Genomic DNA, 24,728 nt, shown 5'->3' with positions numbered 1-24,728 from the left:
CCTCCCAATCACCTGTGATTTCCTTCCACTTAATCATCTCAAATTTTTTATTGTTCCCTTCTCAGGGAAGCCACAAGTAGAGGTATTGCACTTCAGTATTTCTTGGTGTGATAGTCAATGATGAGAGACATCTTTGTCATTTCAAAATCGACTGAAAAAACTGTCGAGGATGTAAAAGCCCATTGTATTCACTCTATGTTGGTTTGAAGAAGCATATGATTAAGTAAGTAGAATAGAATCCTGCCTCAGTTTTAACCAGTTACGACAAAGTATGTTGCACACGTACACTAAAGTCATTCCAGATCCCTTGGAAGACAACAACAGAAACAAGCCCATTCAGGGGTTTTCTGACAATATCATCAGGCAAAGCCTAAAGGAAGGAGATTGATGCTTTGCAAGGGTGTTTGCCATATGATGGAGAACAACCAGAGCAGGGTTCAGGGTGAAGAGGGCTTCTCTGAGGATGGCCAGCTCATGCTGGCTCCTGTTCGGGGAGGTCTTGTGTGGCCAGGCCATGTCAGAGTCCCCTAGAGAGGAGTAGAACCCATCCAACTGCACAAGGAGTACCAAGCAGATGAATCCTAGGTAGTGCTCAGATTTCAGTCTGCAGTTGGATAGACTACTCATCAGGACACAGTGCTTTGGACAATGGGGTGTGCCTGCAGGTGAATTGGAGAAGAGCAGATAAAGCTCCTTTACTGACTCTGTTTCTCATCAAAGTGAAGTCCCATCTCAGAACAGAGTTGCTATATGGTAGTGATACATAGATACTTATCCAAAGAGTTAAAAATGAGTCTCCCACTAAAGGCACTGGAGAGGTGTAAGGTGGCTTTGGGCAGCCTACAGCTCATAACCAATGAAGGCACAGAGGAAGAATAAGAGTAAAAAATGGCATCCCAAAGAATATTGTGAGGGTAGACGAATAAATCATTGGTATGTAGAAGAGTGAGTTTAGTAGAGCAGAGAGAGCTATGGCAGTTGCTATTGAGATGCTGTTGTGGACGATAAGTTCAGGAAGACTAAGTCATTTTGGTATAAACCCTGTTGGGGTAGCAGGCCCCCAAAGGATAGAAGGGTCAGTCAAATAATGATGATTATTGGGGTTGATTTACTTCATATATTTGTAAGGGATTTTACTTTAGTTACTGAAGAGAAGTCAAGGGTTAGGAATATGGTGAGTGTCATGGTAATGTAGATTAATAGGTTTAGAAGGGTTAGTGTGGGGTAGATTGAAATGATAATGGCTATTCATCCCATGTGGGCAATTGATGAGTAGGCCAGGAATCTTCACAAGTGTGTTTGGCTTAGGCCTCCTCACCCTCCTAAAAGAGTGGATAAGATGGCTAAAAGTGTTAGTACTGATATATTTAGTGGTGGTGAAAATGTCATCCCTCATCTAGGTAAGGAAGATGGTGGGGTAGTACCCATGGCAAGACTGAGGGATGACAGGTTGGCAGCCATGGTGTTCTGCTGGTGCTCAAGAGAAAATGAGCAATACCTCCAGAACATTGGTGGGTCTCCAGTTGTGAGTTTACAGGGCCTGGATATGTTTTTCCAGGATGGGCAGGCATGATAGCCTGCAATCTGTGACCCAATGAGATCAGAGAGCCAGTTGAGTCTTGGAGTGATGTTGTTTCACAGGCTTCAAAATCAAAATGATGAAACCAGCAAGGCCTTATTAGCAGAATGTGGGGGAATCCTCAGAGACACAAAAATTTTGGCCATTTAAAGTACATAATTCCCAAGGCAGGAATCCCTTTCCATTCCTTGTCAGGGTATTATAAAGGCACTAGATGAAAACCTATGGCAATATCATTGTACAACATAACAACTAGTTTTATTCAAACATTGAAAAAAGCTTCAGTTTTTATGCCAATGGTTATCATCTATACTTCTCACTTTTAAAAATAAAAATCATAGACATTAAAATGTCTGTTAATGAAAAAGGATAGCATTGGCATGGTTGACACATTTAAGGCCAAAGAATTTAAGCTCTTTCATGAACTCTTTTTGGGGACAGTTTATTTTTTTGGGGACAGTTTATTTAAGTTTAATAGAAGGAACTATGGACTCAGATTCAGGCCTTGGGGCTGGTTCTGCCACTGCTTAACTTTTGGTGGCCCATTCTCCTTTCCCATAGAATGAAGAGATGGTTATATAAAATCACTAAGATCCCTTTAGGAGCTAAAATTTTCATGATTTAATGCAAAAGAAACCAAACAGGTATTAAATGAGTAATACCTAGATTTGTCATTCCAAGTGTAAAAATTAAATCTTACCTGTAGAAATCATCAAAGTTGAGCTCAGCTTTGCCTTTCTTTCCAAAAAAGTGTATAAGCAGAGTGGTATCTGACACTAAATTTGTGATGTCGTCAGCTCGCTTCAAACAGTACAATAAAAAAGTTAGTTCTAGTTAAAAAAAATCAACAAAACAGAAAAAGATGCTTCCATATTCTTTACATAATTTTAATAAGACCAGATAAAATGTTAACAATAGTAGTATTTTAAATATTAAATAAAAGTTAATTTAATAATGAACAATGAAGGACAGGGGAGTGAAAATTGGATTATCTAAATGGAAAGGAAAATGAAATAAAAACTTTAAAAAATAAAGCGACTAATTCAATGGAAGTCTGAGTATCTTATACCTAATAACTTTTTTTAAAACCCTTACCTTCTGCCTTAGAATCAATACTGTATATTGGTTCCAAGGCAGAAGAATGGTAAGGACTAGGTAATGGGGGTTACTTAATGCCCAGGGTCATACAGCTAGGAAGTGGCTGAGGCCAGATTTGAACCTAGGACCTCCCGTCTCTAGGCTTGGCTCTCAATCCACTGAGATACCCAGATGCCCCCCCCCAATAGTTTTAAAGCATATTAATTATGATGATATCTATTGAAAAAGATGTTATCTATGATGCATAGTAATGAAAAAGGACATGGGAAAGATACAGAGAGGGAGAGAATGGGAGGAGAGAGAGAGAGAGAGAGAGAGAGAGAGAGAGAGAGAGAGAGAGAGAGAGAGAGAGAGAGAGAGGAGAGGAGAGTCAGTGAGAGATAGAAAGGGTTGGTCTTGGAGTCAAGAAGACCTTTGTTTGCTCCCTTCTCTAACTCCTCTAACACTAAATGTGTGGCTCTGGACAATTCAATCTCCTAGGTTCCAGGGGATTCTCTAAGGCCAAAGCAGTTACTAACTTGCACCCAATGAAACCACAGGTCTACTTTTTAAAAAGTAATCAAGTTCTTTGGGACAATATTTTTTAAATGGTCATTTCCAAAATATGCACTCAAGCTGTATCTGTGTTCAGTACATTAACCTAGAACAGTTGATGGTTCTCTTCATAATTCAGTCTAGTATTTTTTCTTCAACTTTTGACTTCAGTTTCCTCAGTTCAGGGTTTTCTAAAGAGCCAAAGAGAACTCTAAGTGATCAGTCTCCAAATGTCTCTCCTGTATGAGGAAGGCAAATTATTCTTTTGCATAAGTGAATTCTGCCTTGGCACTAGAACACAAATTTTACATGAGTTCAATAAAAACTCAATGAAGCTAATATTGTTTTATATCTTTTGAAGAAAAGCAATTTCAACTTGATTTCAAAGTAAGTTTGTATAAAGTTCTGTTTCCAGAGGAGAAACACATTTTGGAAGCTTAGCCCTACATCTGATCTAGAATCTTAGCATCATCAATGCAATGGTCCCTCCCAGCTCTGCACTGATGATTATAAGATCCTAGATTGGGGCTTCTTATGACTCCAAATGACCCTGGAGTCCATCTGGGATACTAATATTCTCCTAGGACCACTCTTGGGTCAGTGAGCAGTTTGTGGCCACTTAACACATGTTTCTCCAATTAATCTAGTCTTAGCCTCTTCTCCTGCTCATTTCTGGGTTAAACACATTCTCCATCTGCCATACTTGTACAGTTCAATCCAATGAACATTTGTTAGGCTTGTGTAAAACTATGTGTGTTGCTGTGTTCAGTTATGACCGACTCTTTGTGAATTCATTTTTTTTTTGCAAAGATACTAGGGTGATTTGTTATTTCCTTCTCCAGCTCATTTTACACTAAAGTGATTTGCTCAGGGTCACACTGCTAGTAAGTGTCTGAGATCAGATTTGAACTCAAGAAGATGGTCTTCTGACTCTAGGCCCAGTGTTACTCTATCCACTGTGTCATTTAGCTGTCCCCGCACATAGTTTTGGGCCTAGGAAAATTCCTAAACTGGAGCTGGAGAAGGAAATAACAAACCACTCCAGGATCTTGGCCAAGAAAACCCCAAATGGGGTCAGGAAGTTGGACTTGGCTAAATGACTGAACAACAACAACAAAAGCACAAGATAGTTTTTTTGTTTGTCTCTTTTAACCATGACTATTTTTACCGTTGCCTCACATGAGTTTGTGGTTTCTTGTAGGTTGCATTATCAATTTTGCTTTCTCATCATTCTGCTACTCTCCCTCCTCCGTTTTATGGATGAACTTATTCAATTTATGGTTATGGTTATGACAGGTATGATGGATATTTCCCTTGCTCACAGCTTCTTGTATTTTTTTTTTTCATTTCTTTAAGTTTGCCATGATTCCAAGCCAAACTCACTGGACTATAACTTGCATTCTCTACCTTCTTTTAAAAAATAATTTTAATTGTCCTTCAAAACATACTGCCGTATTGGTCATTGTTGTAAGAGCAAACTCATACATAAGTCAAACCCCAAAATAAAACCATAAATACACTGATGTGAAAGATGACTCCAACAGTGTTCTCTGTCAATCTGTTCAGGATTGTCTCAGATCATTGCACTGCTGAGAGGAGCCAAGTTTTCAGTCAATTGTACAATATTGTTGTTTTTTTAGTACAATGATCTCCCAGTTCTGCTTGTTTTGCTCTGCATCAATTCCTGCAGATCCTTCCAGCTTCTTCTGAAATCATCTTGCTTATCATTTCTTATGGCACACTAGTATTCCATCACCAACATGTACCACAATCTGTTCAGTCATTCCCCAGTTGATGTACATCCCTTCTATTTCTGATTCTTTGCCACCACAAAAAGAGCTGCTATAAATATTTTTGTAAAAATAGATCCTTTTCCCTTTTTATTTCTTTGGGAAACAGATCCGGAAGTGATTACTTTCTTTTTAAAAAAATAAAAATAAAGCCAACATTATGTTGTTGTTCACCCACGTTAGTTCAGCAATTCTAGCTCTCAGGGCCTTCAGGACTTGGGCCATAGATCACTAGGGTCATGTAATTTGCCTGCATCAGGGCACATAGATATTTTTCTTATTATGCCCTTACTTATCTTGGTTATTGAGTCTCTGTTAGTTATGTTAGTTCGGTCCTTTCCAATCCAAAGATTCATGGTAAATGCAAACAAAGAATGAGTGAGTTCCACCTTCTATTTGCTGAAATCATCATGTCAACTCCTTGAGCAGTGGTTCTATTATTTCTTTAATTCTCTTTCTCACAATGAAGCTAACAAACTCTCCCTCCCCCCTTGGCTGTCCTTAATCTTCATTATCCATCTAAGCTCATTCTGAGCTTTAACATTTAAGACATTCTTTTTTTAAAGAAGCAGGCAATGCTTTTGAATTGTCAACTATTTACCTTGCCTGACCCTATTTTAATCATGTTCTCTGTATCTGCCCGATATCTTCCTCTTTTGTAAATGTCATTTTAAAAACTTAAACTGGTTGATGCATTCTGGGTATATACACATCAGCCCCTTTAGATAATTTTCTTCCTCCTTTTCCTCCTCCTCAGAATTTGTGTCTTCAGAGTTTTATTCTTCAAAGTTTACCATACTGCCTGGAATGATTTCTCCTGTAGAATTTTAGTTTATGGGATTCTAGCTTTTTTGGGAAGCTTTTAAGAAATGCACTCTGAGAGGGAGCTAGGAGGCACAGTAGATAGAGCCAGGCCTGAAGATGGGAGGTCCTGGGTTCAAATTTGACCTCAGATACTTCCTAGTTGTATGACCTTGGGCAAGTCACTTAATCTCAAATGCCTAGGATTAAAAAAAGAAAGAAAAAATGCACTCTAAAGGGCAGCTAGGTGGCTAAATAGATGGTGTGACAGGCCCTGCAGTTGAGAGGACATGGATTTAAATCAGACCTCAGACACTTACTAGCTGTGTGACCCTGGGCAAGTGATTTAACTCTAGTTGCTTAGGCCTTGCCCTTGTTACTAAGGGAGTTGTGTAACTTTGGAAAACTTAGGTATAAATGTGTTATTGGAATAAAATAAATATAAACATTTTTAAATGAGTTGTTACTAAGACAAAAAGTATGAATTTTTTTAAAAAAGAAAAATGCACTCTGTACTTGTAGGGTACATGCCAGACTATTCCGGTTTTCTTCTCTCTATCACAAACTCAGAGATGGAGTGGTCACTACCCCGCCAATGTTCCCATCATCTCCACTGTGGCAACTAGTTACTTTATGTGGATAAAAAAGTATATATTTAGAAGAGAAATTTCCTGTACTGTTTCCTTTGCCTTTTGATATGAGGAAAGTCAAAAAAATTGTTAGCTGCTCTTCTTTTAGTAGAAAAAGCTATAGCAGGTTCTGAATAATTTCATTTGCTCACCATACTTTATCATTCTTTTACTCCTCGTCACCTCATCCTTGGATTATTGCAATTGTCTGCCTCAGATTGGAGGGGGGAAATCTGCCTCCCTCAAGTTTCTCCCCACTCCAATTCAGCCACCAAAGGAATTTTCCTAAAGTGCAGAATTGACCATGTCATCTCCTACTCTCAAAATTCCATTGATTTCCTATTGCTTCTAGAAAATACAAAGTGCTTTGCCTGGCATTCAAAGTCCTTTGTCAACTAGCCCCATCCTCCCTTTTGAGCCTTACACCTCACTCCTTGACATGTTTTCTTCCATTTGGTGACACTGACCCCCTGGCTGTTCTATGAACAACACACTCCATCTCTTTCCTCCAGCTTCTCTCTGTTCCCCTTCCCTCCCACCCCATGCCTGGAATGCTCTCCTTCTGCTCCCTGGCCTCCCTGTCCTACCTTCTACACCAAGACTTTCTCAATCTCTTAATTCTGTGCCCTCTGTTCATTATTTCCTATTAATCACACATATGGCTTACTTGCACACATGGGCATACCTTGTTTTATTATGCTTTAGTCTTTTGTGTTTTAAAGATACTGTAATTATTTACATATTGAAGGTCTGTGGCAACTCTGTGTCAAGCATGTCTACTGGCACCATTTTTCCAACAACATGTGCTCATGTTGTGACTTTCACATTGTGCCACATTTGGGTAATCCTTGCAGTATTTCACATTTTTCATTGTTATTACATCTGTCACAGTGATCTGAGATCAGTGATCTTTGATGTTACTATTGGAATTGTTTTGGGGTACCATAAACAGTGCCCATATAAGACACCAAACTTAGTCACATTCCGGCTTTTCCCACCAAGTATCTCTGACACTGCTGAGGTGAACTGGCCTTCTTGCTTTGAGATCTTCACCTCATCTTGTTGTTCAGAGCTCATCACACCAAATATTCCCTCATTCCAAGAACAGGAAAGATCTTTTAACGCAATGTTTGGCACCACATGTGTTCCACAAAGGCTTCTTCATTCATGTGTTCAATTTTCTTCTTTGAGAAAGTGGTTGTGATACACAGACAGTATGCATCAATGTAACCTGGGAGCCTCTGGTCATTATGCTCTGCCATTGTGCTGTTATTGCTACTTCTTAGTGACTCAGCCTCCAAGAGCAGAGAGTGGCCCATGTGGTTAAGAAGGTCAATGAAATCAAACAAGTCTACACCACTGGCCATCTAGGGAACTAAAATCCAGTTGTTCAAACAATTTTCAGTGTCTGCTCCTGCATCCACTTTTGCAAGGAAGGCAACCAGTTTTTAGGACAGTGATGGTAAAGCTATGGAACAGGTTCCAAAGATGGCATGCTCTTCTCCCCACCCCCACAAGTTTGTTGCTAGAAAGGTGGAGGGACTTGGGTGGAGCTGCTTCCTTCTTCCATGAAGATGGGATTAACTCTCCCCTATTTATTCTTTAAATTTTAGCCACCAGGAATGTATGGGGAAGGGAGGGAGAGTTATGACCCACGTGTGCTAGTGAGTGACAAATCAAAAACAACTGACTTCCCCCTGGGCAGTCCGAAGCAAACTAAAAGCTGCCATTGGTCCATGTAAAAACTGGACCAAAGGCACAGGAAGTGACACAAAGAACTGACTTTAAATACGGTGGTAACTTCCTATGAGGGTTTTTCCCCTTTGAACTTGGTCTTGGAGGAGCTCAGGTTTGAGACCTCAGACTGCTTCCCTTTGGACTGACACTTGAGTAAAAAAGGCTGACTCCCTTTCCTTGACTTTTTTGGAGGCACTAGCCTCTGGAGGGGCCCCTCGTCTTGGAGGAGGCCTTGTGGCTGGAAGCCTTGTTTAATTAACCTCTGTGCCTCCCCCCTCCCCCTCTTTGCTGGGGCCTCTGAAGCCCTGCCTGGTTCTGACCAGGCCAGAGCAGTTATCTCTTTCTCTTTCATTTTTCTTATTTTCACTCTTTATTTGTAAATAAAACTACCATAAAAGTCATTCTGACTTGAGTAATTCATTTGGAATTAAGTAATTAAATTCCTGGAGGCCATATTCTTAAATATTTAGTCCAACCATAATCTAGCCCCTAACACTCCTCTCCACTAAATTGACATTTTCCCCCATCCCTCGCCCCTCTGCCTAGCAGCCCAATGGGAATGCACAGGGGATAAGGTGGGCAGCTTACAGGCAGCAGAGCTGGAAGGGAGCAGAGCACTGTGGCCACTCCCTTCCCCGTCTCTACACTAGCTGAGGACATTCCTCAATTTACCCACCCCTCTGCCTAATAGCCCAATGGGAACACTTTCTCCCTCCCCTATGTGGGGTAATGAGGGGTGGAGCATGGCACACAGTCTGGGGGGTGGTAGACACTGTACTTGATCTGGGGGGGTGGGGTGGCAGTGTGGCCCAGCACTCCATCTCTAAAAGGTTCTCCATCACTGATCTAAGACTTAATGGACAGAAGCAAAGACTTATCATTGTGAAGATTGGATTTAGCTATCTCCTGATTGTAACAACGAAGATACTTAGCTCTTCCTTTATTGTGAAGATTAAATTGTAATATGGCCTGGGGCATTTTGTGTGGTATGGAAAAGTTCATTCATAATCTGGAATGCATGTGGGCATATAAAATGTAATTCTCTTCATGGCAGTCAGTCTGTTAATGCTCATTGTGACTTCTGCAAGGCAAAACCAAATTGCTCTGGAAATATTTCTTTTCATCTTTGGGTTCTCCGTGATACCAATTTAGCTAAATTCTTTTATCTCTCCAAGAGCCAGACTATGCCTTGTGGTTCCATTTAAAACAGGATTTCCAAAAGGGAGATGGTTTATTTTGTCCATGTTTTCCATTTTCTTCCAACTTCTTGGCTTCTGGACTAAGGCATTACCTCGTGCTTTTAGTTAAGATATATTTACAGAAGATCTAGTCACTGTCTATTCTAACTTTGTTCCCTCCCCCCCCCCCCCCCACTATCCCTGTGGAGGCAGAAAGGACTTGTCCAGGTTCGAAGGCCACTTCATCTTTGATCTATTTCACATTTAGCCAAGGTCAACCACATGGATGCTTATGAAATAACCTTCTAGTGACATTCAAATAATGTATGCTAGATCTCAATAAATACATATCAATTCATTTTTAAAAAGTCAATGACAAATAGGAGAACTTCATAGCAATACACTGGATATAGGAGAATAACTATATTACAGTTATTATAAGGCAATCCATTATTCTGAAGAGGTTTAAGAGAAGTTAAACAATGAAAATGGATAGCTTTTTTCCTGAATTTAAGAAAATTCCCATAATTCCCACAAAACTATCCACTTGGCATGCCTGCTCGTGATGAACCAGCTATATTTTAGGACTGTCAGGAAGTGTCTCCTCCCTCAAACATTATACTCGAAAATGCAGTGAGCCATGGGAGAGTTAACATAGTATGTTCACTATTAACACCACAGCATAAATTAAAAACTCAATTGTTCTCTGAGAGAATTGGAGCTTTGACCAGGGGGGATGGGGTAATCATTAAGAGGGATTTAGAAGCTCAGGGCAGTGAAGATGGGCATTTGGGAGCAGGAAAAGAAGGTAAACTCCACCCATTTCACATTTCTGAGGGTTCAAGCTTTCTATTTAGTTAGTAAAATGCTGGAGAACAAGGACAAAATAAGGCTTTGGCTATGTGACGCCCTCTCATTTATGTCATTTTCATTGTAGGACCAATGAAGAACAACACGAAGCTGAAAAAGGGTTGGGTTTCCTTAAAAATCAGAGATTCTAAGAACACCAAAACTCAGCAAACTGAGAAACAGTGATGACTGAATCATGTTTTCCCCCAGCGAGGAGGGAAATGGAGTCCTCCGTTTTGGGACATAATACACTGAAATGTAGATGGCTTTATTTTATACAACTTTTCAACAATGACCTCATTGAGCCAGTTTTTCTCAGGGCCCCTGAACAGATCAGATCTTCCCTTACAGGCTTTCATCATCAAAATCTTATTAGATTTAGGTTGCATTTATCCAGCTAATCCAGAGCTACAGAGCCATGAGCTCCAGTTGGACATCAGGAAAAAAAAACAAACAAAAAAACAAATGAGCAAATGGAAATGGTCAAAACATTTTTTCATTCTGTGAAACAGAGCACAGTTCTGAGTCCCTGAAAACTACACCCATGTCCTCTGTCCCCTCACAGCGTTATATAACTAGAATTTCATAAAGGGTGAGACAAAACCAGAGGAGAGGCTTGAGCTCTTTGATTCCACTGCTTGTTGTTAGAAGAAAATGAATTCAGGTGTTTTCATAACAAAAAGACACCCAAACCACAAAAGAACCCCAGATGCTATTTTCACAGAAGGGGATTATCTCACTTTGCTTTGATCTAGTAGCCTTAAAATAAAATCCAGGCAGGCCCCATCCTACATAGATATATGTACACTCTCTATATTTATGAATCATGTTTCAATACATAAAGGCAAGGAACCAAGAGGACCATGAACAGAATTAGTGACTTGACAGGTATTTATCCATTCAGATAAATTGTCTGTATGGCAAAAAACTTTGACAATGAGAACTGGACTTCTGAACAGGAGCTGGCATTTTGGTGTGATTCTGCACACTGGAAGTCTGAGAAGTCCACAGTAAAGCAAGATGGAGAAATAGCTGGGGAGGCCCCTTTCTGTTCCAAGTTAAACACAGTGCTTTGGGAAATTACAGTACATTGTTACGTGTAAGGGGGCATGTTTTAACCTGTGGAATAACTAAATCCAGGCAAAGATAATGAGCTCATTAAAACAGGGCTCTGCTGGGGTTCCCCAAATTCTTAGGGTTACATCTAACTCTGAGTCTAGAGCCTGGGGCAGATTACTACTCAAATTAGCCAACAATACTGAAAAATAATTACCTGGAAGATACGAATCGATTTATAATTTGTAGTGAATAAAAATGTGATTTTTTCCCCCAAGTTTTCAAGACTTTGCTTTGAACAAATGGAGATCTTGAAAAGGCTATTCTATGAGGAATTCCCAGGTGTATGCTGGCTTGGTGGAGTTGGAAAAGGTATGAGACAGGGAATGGCCTTTCCAAGATTCTGATCACCTACAATTCAGTAAGTGTGGCTTTGGAATGTGGCTTTCTCTTTCCCTCTCCACAAAATCCAAGAACTTTGACTCACAGATCTGTCTTTCTGTCGCCTAGACCAGCTAGCCATTGGGGCTTAGTGCCAGGCTCCTGGCAGATGGCAGGTTTACCTTGGTACAACTGTACAAGAAAGGGTTGCCAGGTTCACTTCATAAGGGACTTTCGACTTTTCCATATTAAAACATATTTTTGTCTTTGAACTGATTTCTTAAAAACTGGTAAAAAGAGCTGTATAGTGAATAATAGATAGGGCTGCTATTGGCTTGAGAGGGTAAGGTCCTTAGCTGGGGAGTGGCAATAGTGCCCAGCCCAGGGAACAAGTGCCAGATTAGACCTGGCTCCAAGAGTCTGTAGAGGTGGGGAGTCCATTTGTCCCTTGCCACTTTGGTTGTTAGGTCAGGAGGAGGGTGGCTTGGGTCAGAAGGACACAGATGGAGTGGTCAGAGCATTTGATTTAGAGTCAACAGAGATGTAACTCTTAAAAGGGGCATACATATAGTCTCTTACCTATATTGCCTGGGCATTGTTCCAGCAGTGAAAAGGACAGCATAGGGGTAGGAACTATTAAGCTTTCATTGGTGAAGGGAACTCAATGCAAGGTGGAACCTACAGCACAGAGAGGTCACATAACCAATGTGGGTCAGGGGAAGGCCTGGAACACAGGGCTCCATCTACTCCACCATGATGATGGCATACCATAGGGAGTCACATGTTTTCACCAAGCTAAAGCATTTTCTTGTCCAGACTTTTGATCACTCCCTAAAATGTTTAGATTCCAACTCTTAGAGGGGTGAAGTTTGTCTTCAGGACCATGGTACTGCCCTTCCTTTTTTTTTTGTGCCCACCTTCAAGACCTCAGCCTTTATAACAACCCCCTCAATCCCCCTCCCCGCTTCAACTCTGTACCAGCCTGGTCAAAGCTCTAATTTGTTCAGAGAATAACTGACTAAATAGAGTTGTTCATTTACACTGTGGTAACCCATAAATCACCCACAGTATAAATCTCTTCTACAGAAATTCCAAAGCTATATTTAAGGAAGATAGGCACTTTAAGACAGCTCTAAAATGGAGCTGGTCTGTCTCTCACAGTGGGTGAAATTATTGGGATTTACCTTTTCTTCGTCAGCCTAGAGTAAATGCTCTCCATTTTCTTTTTCTGTTTAATTTAGTTTTCATTTTCAGTTCCAAATTCTCTCTCTCCCAACATCCATCCCTCCCCAAATCACTGAGAAAGCAGGAAGTATGATACTCACTATACATAAAAGCCATGCAATACTTATTTCCATATTATCCACATCTTGAAAAAAAGCAAAAGAAAAATAAAGGCAGGGAAAAGTTGCTTCAGTCTGCATTCTTAATCTATCAGTTCTCTATTTGGAGGTTGATAGTGTTTTTACACCATGAGTCCTATTGGTCAGAATTACTAAGTCTTTCACCATTGACCATCACTCTTCTATTACTGTACTATGTTCTGTTTCTGTTCACTTTGTTCTTCCCAGGTTTTTCTAACACCATCCTGCTCATTTCTTACAGGATAATGGCATTACATCAAAATCATATGCCACAACTTGTTCAGCTGTTCCCCAAATGGGCATCATACTAGCTGCATTACCTGACAGTTAGGGCTGTGGTGAAGATATCACGAAAAACCAGTAACAGAAAACATTGGGCAAACTACAAACCATTGTGTCAATGCCTGCTATCATTGTCCCTGTTGTTTCTTTTGGTCCCCCCAACTGCATGTGGCTACTGTGGCTACAGATACTGCTTCAGCTGACCACAGATAAAGCCTCTTATCTGTCTCCAAATTAAAGATCACCCCCCCCACACACACACACACATTTATCTAATCTGAGTGTTGAGACTGAGGTGGCAATCTTTGGGCTGGTGCATGATGATGGACAGCAGTGCACATGCTTAGCTAGCACTGCCTTAATGGCTCAGCCAAGGCGGGATCGAGACCTGAAGCATCCACTGCCTGGCAGCAAAGGGAGATAAAAAGGGAGGAAGGAAGCCATGAACCCAAGGACAAGGATAGCTGCCCAGCAGATGCTCACCGATTCCCCCAACAGTGTCCTTTGGAAGAAACAGTAGAGGAGGGTTGAGGGCAGAAGGTTCTTTCAGATAACTAATTTAGAGCATTATTGTCCAACACTTAACTAAGTATTTAGTCTAAAAAACAGTCTCATTTTGGGAATCAAGATGAGGCTTTCTTAAATAAGTTTAAATTTCTCTCCTGCAGAGATGACTTTATTCTTTGAGATAAAATTTGTATGGATTTCAGGCAGGGAAGTTGGTTATTACTGATTCTCTTTTTTTTTACATCTTTTTAAACTTTTTACCATTTTACATTTCTTTTCTGACCAACTAAATAAAAGAAAGTTAGCAATTTGTATAATAGAATTGATGCAAATTAAAAAAATAGATCAAAGTAAAAAAGGGGGGGAGGGGAAAGTCATTTTACAAGTGTGGAAAAAGGATCTGAAGGTCACTGGGAGAGTTGATGTTTCCTTTGCCTAAGTGAAAGAAAGTCAGGAAACAATAAAATAATTGATGCTTTTCAGGTCTGAGAAGGATCACATTCATAGGACATGAGTTTACCTTCTTAATTCCTACTATGTCAAATAGAAATGGTTAACCAGTGGCTCTCAAACATTTTAGCCTTAGGAACCCTTAATGGTCCCTCTATTCTCCTAAAAATAACTGAAGACCCCCCAATTTCTGTTTGTGTGTTATATCTATTGAAAATTGCCACATTAAATGAAAAGTCTTAGTATTATTATGAAAGAACTTTTGACTCACAGACCCTGGTGAAAGGGTCTTGGGGCTCCTGGACCACACTTTGAGAACCACTGGTTTTTCCACCAGGAATTTTTAATGTCATGGTTGATTTTGAAATGAAATATGGATTAAATGACTAATATGGTAAACAGTGCCTGGACCTAGTGGGTCCAGGTTTTTGATACCTCAGTGAGGTCCGAAAAGAGAGCCTGGCTTGTGTTCCGTCTCAGCGTATCCCAATAGCTTCTGGAGATGACTTCTCCTGTTTTAACCACCTGTAGAAGTTTCAAGAAGCACAACTGAAACGTAAAATGGGATCCCCAAGAAGGACAGAGCCCACTTCTGAAAGCTCTTCTAGTCAGCTTTCAAAGAGAAGAAAACCACCTGAACTCAGCCTGTGGTTGGGGGCTGCACAAAACACACTCCTACTACCCTGCTTTCCAAGACTTTCAGCAGGGCGAGGGTGCTTCTTCATGATTACCTGGCTGGACACAGAGTGCCTTTGTCAAAAAGCAGCAGTCCCTCTTTCTTTACTAGGAGTAGAATGAGAAAGGTAATTAGTAGGTAGGTGTGACATGAAGATGGCTGGTGAGTAGAAAGAATCCAAGGTTATGTGCTTGTGAAAAATGCTGCCTTACAAGTGATGATTATCAAAGGGGTCCCCCCCCACTAGGAATCCTAGATGACCCTCAGAGAACCCCCTTGGTAAGTGGCAGTCTCATCAGGAGGAAATGCTGCACCTTGAAGGGGATGAAGGATGGCACTCTTGGCCAAAGCCCCCCAGATAGTTCCCTGGCTGGGGTGCAGTCGGAAGACCTGGGGTCCAGCACTGTGGCTGACTCCTGGCTGGGCAGGTCACAGACTCTCTCAGGGCTCCATCCAAGTGGCTCTCTTAGACTATAAATAAACATGAACCCAAGGTGATGATTCATGCACATGTAGATGAGATAGAGACATGTATGAACACATACAAATACACACAGAGATGATGAAACGATGACATGTCCTTTATGTTGGAGTTTGCCTAGGAAGATTTCACCAGATCTCTTGGGCAATGTTTGTCTGTCTGCTTCCTAGGATAAGTGACCCTACTACAGTCTTACTCTGACACTTCACTCCAGTCCAGAGGCATCTTGGGGCACTTGAAGGCCAGGTCAGGAGTCTGAGGCCAGACAGCAGGGTCTGAGTTGGGACAGGGGAAGGTTTGGGGATGGTAGCAGATACTGGAGGAACCAGCTTAATTCAGAGAGGGTTATCCTCAGGTAAGGGAAGGGGAAGGGGGGGGGGGTAGATTCTTTTAGCCACAGAAAAGCCTGAGAACTTCTGATACAATGTGAAGGGAATTGATCTTCATACCAGTGGAGGAAGAGCCCATTGTATGGCTTCTCAGCAGATTTGCTGACTAGGAGATGTTCTGTTCTCTTCCCCCTAGAGCTTGTAGGTTGTGCTCATAAAGATGAGGTTAACTGACTAACGAGGTTAATGATTGTTAATAGGCCGTGTCCATAGTGGGTGCAATCAGGGGTCTGCTTTGTCTTCCCCTAGTCAAGGCTGTCCTTGGTGCACTGGTCAAGAAGGCAAGAGGACTTGAAAGGATGTGACATGATGACTCCATGAAGGTTAGGGGAAGCCCAAGCCCTAAGGCTGAGGGACCCAGACTGTAACATTACTAATGATTTGTCATGTATCAGAGACATTGGCCTTGCTCAATTTGGCTCTAGGTTAGTAGAGATTACAGGGACATAAGTCTGGCTGGATATAAAGGCAAACTCTTGAGCCATGAGCTGTCTTGAGAAAGAGCAGGTTCCCTTATATTGGCAGGCTTCAGACGAAGGTTGAGCTCCTCTCCATTGACAGACAAGTTTGTAAGGGGAGTTGCTCTATAGGCATGGTTGACCAGTCCTGTGAATCTATGCTTCCCCAACACTTAGGGCCCTGTCCACCCTTACTATGATAATGGAACAATGACACGCATAAACATACCTGACGGGTATGACGGGAGGAGGGAGCCATGGGAGATTTGAAGGATAAAAAAGCTTGGAAGAGCCACTCTGGGGAGGTGGGAAAATATCACTTAATTGAGAGGAATGCCACAGGGAGGGCCCAGCTGAGATCATGTAATAAATTTTCAGTGGACCTAGGCAGCATGGCTCTCTGGAGCCATCTGGGAGCAGGAGTGGAGGAGGAAGATAGTGGGGGTGACCCAAGGATGGGTCTGGCAAGGCACAGCAGGCAGTGAGAGAAGGAGGAATTCAAGAGGGGGGAAGTATAATGATGACCCAAAGAACTAATTCACCAAGGCAGCAAGGAGAGTACAGCCAGCTTCTCAAGGTTAGACTTTGAAGAGGCCAAAGAAGCCAATGTGATGAGGAAACATTAAGGGATGCAAAGCTGGTCTAGGGCAGGAAGTGGGACCTAGCTAATCTCTTCTGTGCTATCTATCTCTCTCTGGATAGTCCCTGCCCCCGTCTTGACCTTCTGTCTTTCCCTTCAACCCAAACATGATTGGGTTGCCACTAGAACATGGCAATCAATTCAGATCAGCATACTCATGATGTCACTAAAAAAGTCCCATGCATTAAATGTTTAAAAACTCTTGGGATGTCCTTGCATTTGCTTTCTGGATCTAAATGAGCTTTCCTCACATACTTGTCCTTTTTGTCCTTTATGAGACCCATCCCCTCTTTCTGAGCAAAAACTCCTCTACTGTAAGAGGCAATGAGTTTATATATAATAATTAGCTACCTCAAAAAGGAATTAAGACCCTGGATTCTATTTCAGCCTCATTCTGGTTGAGATCATGCAAGTCTTCTCTTTAAACTATATTCCATATGTTAGAATTAATGACTTTTGTCTTAGTTTAGTCTAAAATCAGGTAGAAACAACCGTTTCTGTTCTTATAACTGGGCTCCATAAAAATGCTAGATTTTGTGATGCCAAGGAGGAGGAGCAGGAGGAGGAGGTTGCTGCTGCCCTAGTACACACTCTGGATTCTGGTCCTGAGGTGCTTCTCAGCATGCCTCCGGAGTCCCTCTAAGAGTGGTGGCAGTCCTTGGGGAAGCTAAAGGCCCTCTGGACTAACACCAAGGGACCTCGTAATACAAACCCAAGAGTGTCTTGATATGAACTGGCAGTGGATCTGAAGTCCAGGGGAATTAGCTGTACATAACCTGTGCAGAGGCAGCTGGGGACTCCTCAAAGTTGTTTTTTTTTTTTACTGGGGCTCCTGAGTCAGTGGAAAGAGACTTGGCATCTTATCTGGCTTGACTATGTCCCTGAATGCAAATGCTTCTATGGCCTGGCCAAGGGCATCTGGTTAAATATGGACAGACAAGCTCTACACCTGATAGCTTTCCCGTGCTGCTGGGGCAGTAATGAGAGGTTCGCTCCAAAGATCAGGAAGAATTCACTAAGACTGTACTCCTGAGAAGGAGCTGTGGGTGGCAGGGCCCACACATCTCAACCAGGCACTGTGGGTCTGGCTAAGAAGCCACAACACAATTCCTGGGGATTTGGTGCTCTGATAAGGCAATAACTTGCTGGGAGAAGACAAGAAGAAGGAACCCACTTCAGCAGAAGGCAAACAGGGAAGCAAGAAGCTCGTTTATGGGAACTCTGAATTTGCCAATCCCTTGTAAAGTTCATGCTGGGAAGTATTTATACTTTTCTGTTTTTCCCACTCCTACTTCCCTCCAAACCCAATGGCCTCTTTTGGGAGGTGACTTTGCCCTTGGTTTAGTCTAAAATTAAGGAGAACCAACCTTCTCTGGCCTTAATATTAGGCTCTAGAACTACCTAGGCCTTAGTGCAGCAGCCTAACAGTTAAGAGAGCCTCCCTTTCTATAAGGAAACTGTTTTCTCCACCTCCCCATCCCCCCTAACCCACCAGCCCTCTACCCCCAGCCCGGTGAGATCCAGAAACATAAAGAACATCAAGAGGGTTGGTACATACATTATTAGGAGAGGTACGGAGTCCATAAAGTTGAACACGCTGACACACAGCACAAAGGGCCAAATGAAGGGTCACATTTCAGAACAGCAACAGGAAAAGGAAAGATGACAAAAGAGTCTATTAGGAATTAGAGTAAATCATTTGGGTCCATTCAATACGCAGCAGACACAGTCCGGAATGGGATAACCTGAACATCTCAGGGCAGAGAGTTTTCTTTTCTCCTTTGGTTGCCACAAAATAATTTTCAAGGGGAGATCATCTCCCTTCTGGGCAAATTCCTTAGAAAGCTGGATTGGCTTTGAATCAAACAGGGCCTCCCAGAGCTGAAGTTCTGAGGATCATGGTGACATGTTTAGGATGTGGAACTGCCTTCACGTACCTGGAAACTCACTACAAGTGGTCAGCAGCCTGCAGGGCCTTTGGGGAGCTCTCCCACTCAATGAAGAAGTTGTGCCATTAACAATAGTCAAAGTGGGAACTCAGGACCATGTGAATGAATGTTTGCTATGGGTTCTGTTGGTTGTTGCCTTTGTTGATACCTATTTCACAGCTTAGCCCCAAATGTTAAGAAAACCTTAGACTGTGAATTAGGAACACAAGCAGGGCAGGTTTGCTGACTTAACAAACAGCAGAGACAAGACTGGGAGTGTGGTTGGTCAAACCACTTGGGGCAGAAGGCTTACTGTTGAGGGCAAAGACGATTTGATTTCAAGGCAGCAGATGGTAGGCCCAAATCCCAGGCTTGACACTTCCCATCTTGAGCAAATCACCAGCCCTCGGGACAGCATTTAGAAAAATAAGGGGGGGGGGGCTGTACTCCAATATCCTCAAATGTCCTTCTGGCTCTCACCCTATGACCAGATAAAGATTAAGAGCTCTGGGTAGACTTTAGAAACCACACGTTTCCATTCAGCACTAGAAACATTTGATAAATGCAAAGCATTATGCTAGGGTTCATGGGAGCCATGAGGGCAGAAACCAAACCACCCTTGTCCTCAAGGGTGTGGGGGGTGAATAGCTACCACAGGATACAGTGGTGAGTAAAGAGTAAATAGAAATAAATAGGAGACAATTTAGCGAGGGAAGGAGCACAAACAAGGGATGAGGAAAAGCCTCATTTGAGAGGTGAGGGGCTGCCTGAGCTAGGCAGTAAAGGGAGCTAGAGATTCTCAGATGAGGAATTGAGGAGGGAAAGCATGCCAGGAACAAGGGGCAGCCTGTGCAGTCTGTACACAGAGCTGGGAGCTTCTCCCCAGTTCAGGCAACAGTAGGTAGAACCATTTTCTTGGAACATAGACCAGAAGGGGAATAACAGGAATTGTTGAGGAGACAAGCCTAAGCAAGCAATAGACTAGTTATTGGGGAGGGAATTTCCTTCACAAATACAGATCTAGAGTGGCCCAGCTCTGACCTATAACAAGTCATAGAGGAGTTAGGTGACTCACCCATGGACACATAAGTAAGTAACTGTCCAAATCAGAATCTGAACTCAGGTCTTGCTGACTCCTTGATCCATGATGCCAGAATGCATTAAAGCAAATTCCTGAGTTACCCATATTCGATAACACCTTGTTGGCCTAGATCCTGTGGCTAGGTGAAAGCAAAATCACTTACACAAAACTCCCCAAGTTTGGACCTTCACTGATTTTGAGAGGCCTCCCGGGCTAGTCTGAGCTCCATTACACTGAATAAGAGCAGTCTTTGGTGGTGATCTGCCCTGTGTAGGCAGCTCATTAGGGACTCTTCCCTCTGGAGATGTGTAAACATACTAGTCCAAACAAGAGGAAGAGGAGGGCACAAGTCCACAGGAACCTTTCTTTCTTGAGAGAGAATGGCTGGCACAGACGAGAGGGATGAAATCCCACCTTTAAAAATCAGAGCAACCCACCCTACTTTGAAAGAATCTCCCTTGAGTGCTGTGTGTGTGCACATACATGACACACAGGGAAGGCTCTATCTGGGTACACACATATCTCCAGGTTATATAGATTGATATAGATCTCTCTGGTCTTGAAACAGTCAAAACCTTGAGAGGAACTAGCAGTGGGTAACCATTCCTCATGATGGAGGCTGCAGTATAAACAGCATGGCTAGTGTCTGGGCCACTGATTGAGGCACCAAGTGCTGACTTTGGTGCTGAGCCCCAGAGCCTGCCTTCCAACACTTTCCTCACACAGTGGTCTTTTTGGCCTCTTTAGCTCCCCCTGGGAGAATCCCAAGAACTCTGCTCCTGGGCCCCTATCAGTGCTCTCTCTCTTCCCTTCCTAACTACCCAAATGCTTGGTATTTATCCTGCCTTGGAGAAAGGAAACTGCCAGGAGGAGATGCTTGCATTTTTTCAACTGTATCTCCAGCATTTAATGTCTGGTTGCCCCCCAGCAGAATTCCAATAAATAGTTACTGAATTGCTCTGGGGCCATGGTCTCATCCTAAGGGGTGTGTGATGAACCAGGTGAAGGTGGGAAGATGTGTCTTATCCTGTGTCAACCTCCCCATGACAGCCAACCATGGGGCTCATCTCCTACATCATCCCCATCTTCACATCCCCATAACAACCTTACCCTCCTCCATCCCACCCCCTTTTGCAGTTCTTCAAGTCCCCAAATCCTTCTCCCCTTCAGAGATGGTCAATGCCCTCCAAAGAAGTTGTGACTTCACCCCTAGTGCAGTGGCTGCACAGATGCCATTGGGAAGATCAATCCCTCCCCCACCTCCTGTGTGGTCACCAAGGGAAAAAGAAGTCTTAATATGGGGGCAGGTGCCCTCCCCCAGACTGAGTGCCAAGTTGCTGCCCCCCCCCCACCTTGCCTTCTTATCCCAGAGGATGGAAGTAGCGCTTCCACTGGGCTGCTGGGCAGAGGAGAGGGTGATGGGAGAAATGTCCTCAGGCAGTTGAGAGGGAGAGGGAAGCAGCTTCCTCCCCAAGGCTCTCTGCCTTTCTAGTAACAAACTCTGGTGGTGGGGATGCCCATAGAGAGTGCTCTGCAGGCCATCTCTGGCACATGTGCCATAGGTTTGCCACCACAGGTCTATGCTATGCCTCATAACCAGGCTGATGCCTGGTGCCAATGTGCGTTCCCACTGCTGCCCCCTAGGACTTAGAAACTCCAGGATTATCTGACAGCAGAGTTGGGGGCTGATGAGGCTCCACAATGACCACAAGTGTCCTTACCAGCAGTGCACGCTTTTCTTCATCTCCTTTTGCTTCTCTCTTTTCATTTTTTTTCCTGAATATTTCTTGAAGCTGAAAATGATAACAATCAGGAGTTATGCTTCACCTTTTATTTGTTAATCATGTTCCCCTACCTGCCTTGATTACATGGACCTTCATGCTTCTCCTAATAACCCTGGGAATGGGCAAGGTCTGGCACTATTCCTCCATTTTACAGAGGGACAACTGAATAATCGTGGCACTGCCTCACTATACTGCTTTGAGCTGGACCCAGATTTCCCAGAATCATCCTTGAGTCACATAGTACAAGGACGGTTAGCCCCATTTTACAGATGATAGTGGTTCAATGCCTCAGTATAGTGGCTGGGTGAGGATCTGGGTGTCAATCCTGGCTTACCTGGGGGTATCAGGCACATCTCTCCACTGAGACTCAGTTTCTCCACTTTCACAAGTGGGGAGGCTCTCAGGAGCTCTCAATCAATGAAGCTTTGGTCCTATGACTTGCTCCTGGGGCCATAGATCATGAGTGTGGACATCAGGACTGGTGTGCTGGGGACCGAGTTCTGTACAATAGATGATATTGCCTAAGGTCCCACCAGAGGTGCCATGAGAAGTGAGGCCCACATGAAGCCAAATGAAGCTTATTTCATTTATTGACACTTTATTATATGCTGGGGGAAGGTTTACAGATGGAGCTCAGCTACATTTCAGTGAAATAAGTGATAAGGTTCCTTAACTTCTAGGTGCTCTAGGGAACTCTCTAGTATTAGTAATAATGATGATGACAATAATAATAGCAATTAGCATTGATACAAGGCTGACTAGGTTCCAGGCACTATACTAAGTTCTTTATAAATATTATCTTATTGAATCTGCATAAGAGCCCTGGGAGGTAGGGGCTATTATGATCCCTGTTTTACAGATAAGGAAACCGAGGCAGGAATAGGTGAAGTGATTTGCCTAGGATCATCCAGGTAATAAGTGGGCAGGATTTGAATTCAAGTCTTCCTGAATCCAGGCTCCGTGTACTGTGGTGTCACTTAGCTGCCAATTGGTTACCAATTTACCAACTGGTCCTTTACTTCAAGGCCTCTCCACAGAGATTTACTGAAATACTAATGACTGTATTTCCCCATTGTTAAAAAAAAAACCAAAAACCTTCTAACTCATCACTTTCTACAGAATGTGAAATGTATAAAACCTGTTGTCAGCTTTGAAGTAATGCAGGAGTTGGCCATAAAGAACCTGGGCTAGTGGTGATGAACCCAAGGCCTTCTTGGCCTTTTCTAGGGAGGAGAAGGGAAGCAGAAGGGCTTGCAGGGAAGTGCCAGGCATAGCCTGCCTGCTTCTGTGAGATACATTTCATAGAGTAGCCTTGGTCAGTAGCTACCATTAGATCCTGTCATACCATCCCAGGGCTCCAAACTACCCACCTCCTTGGAAGTCTTGGGTGGCCAGTCATGGACAATGAGGGCACTGACATTCCAACCATGTGGCTTGCCCAAGGGCTGAGCCATCATACTTTTCCTCTAGGAGGTTGGCTATTGGATTCCACAACCAAGAAGGATGCTCTTTGTGTCTCTGGAGGGAAGGTCATACTGACAGGATTGGCAGGGAACCTTTGAACCACTTGAGTTACTGTAGAATTTAAGTTACTTAACTGTGCCAACAATGAGCTCTCTTAAGACACATGACTAGGTCTCAAAATCAATAGTGTGAGCAAGAAGCTACAGGCTGATAAACTGAGCTCTGGTGGTGTGTTGGACATTTCAGTGCATAATTAGCACCAATTAGGACATAGATGTAAGATTTATCAGACTAGGCTGGAATACTGTCCTTTTTAATTTTAACTTTATCAGTCTAGAACAGTCCAGTTGTCATTGTGATAAACAATGGCCCAACAAAAATGCTTAAGGGAAAGGAGGTGGTCCCTGTAGTACTCTGGATTTTAGGTCATTAAGGCTCAGACAGATCCAGAAGATATTGCTGGGGAAAAATACTTAGGACCTAGTATAGTACAAAGGAGGTAACATCTCCTAACACTGGAGAATTGAGTCCTCTGGAAGAATGGGAAGCCCTGGGCATGAAGGGGAAAGAAGCACAAAGCTCAGTTTTGGGAAATAAGGGACCAATAACAAAGAGCTTGCTTGGGATAGACTACTTTGGGGTTTATTAGGCCAAAGGTTCGCCCTTTCAGCAGGTTAAGAGAAAGAGGAATTGGCTCAAAATAGGGACTATTGACTTGGGAGTCCATACAAATGGTAACTGGAGTTAGGGGTGATTGAGTTCAATAGCCTTCATAGGTAGGAGGTGATGATAGCTGAGAAGACAAGTGCCCATGAGGGGATTAAGAAAAAGCAGCTAGAGAGAATCACCAAATTAAGGTTAGGATCAGTGACCAGGAAGGACTGTCAAAAACCCACCCAGTATGCTCGGTATCCCCACCCTTCTCTGGGCCTTGGTGTCCTCTTCTGTAAAATGATTGGATGAAGGCCCTTTCCAGAGCTAAATCTCCTGGCTTAGGGAGGTATGGCCATGTACTCTGATCCCTGGGACTGAGAGAGGACAGGAGTGACCCAACAGGCATGAAGATGCCTCCAAGGACATGATGGGGCACAGCTTTGAAGAAAGCTAGACTGGGGACAGAAGGGAACATGACAGAGAAATGTAGCATGCACCAGATTAGAGGGGAAGTGGCCACTTTGCAAACATGCATCGTGCATGAGGCTAAACTGTTCCAGCCAGCCAGATTTCCTGACGGGCTATGGCAGCAAGCCAGAGGACAGCCTTTCCATGCACACTATGTGAACAAGACCAGAAACTGTATTTCAGTTTCCTTTGCCATAGCTCATAGGTAGCGGTAGCAATGTTGTCTCCAAGGTTTAAAGTCAATGATTATGTGGGTGCTCAGATGGGCAGGTATGACCATGCACGTGTGCAAGGATTGAATACATGCAAAGGTCAAGTGCACAAGCACATCACAAACATTAGCAAATATGAATAAGAAAGGTGACCATTTCAGCTTTTGACCACAACTGAGACCTTTCAAATTAAAGGACATATTTCTAGACATTTCCTTCCTGTTCTATTGTACTGTACAGCATTCAAACATAAAAATG

General features: G+C 42.8%; 1 protein-coding gene across 1 annotated transcript in view; it reads right to left on the bottom strand.

Moving 5' to 3' along the window:
- The window catches only part of MICU3 (mitochondrial calcium uptake family member 3), an 86,299-nt gene that overhangs the window by 10,905 nt on the left and 50,666 nt on the right, over positions 1 to 24,728 (bottom strand). The window contains exons 7-10 of the mRNA XM_056803397.1: positions 21,610 to 21,681; positions 18,438 to 18,476; positions 14,671 to 14,760; positions 2,280 to 2,380 (exon numbers count right to left, since the gene is read on the bottom strand). Coding sequence (XP_056659375.1) covers positions 2,280 to 2,380; positions 14,671 to 14,760; positions 18,438 to 18,476; positions 21,610 to 21,681 — 302 coding nt within the window. The remainder of the gene's footprint in view (positions 1 to 2,279; positions 2,381 to 14,670; positions 14,761 to 18,437; positions 18,477 to 21,609; positions 21,682 to 24,728) is intronic.

Source organism: Monodelphis domestica, chromosome 6 (genome assembly GCF_027887165.1).
Source record: "Monodelphis domestica isolate mMonDom1 chromosome 6, mMonDom1.pri, whole genome shotgun sequence".
Classification (NCBI taxonomy): Eukaryota; Metazoa; Chordata; class Mammalia; order Didelphimorphia; family Didelphidae; genus Monodelphis; species Monodelphis domestica.
This window is presented reverse-complemented; position numbering and strand designations above follow the sequence as displayed.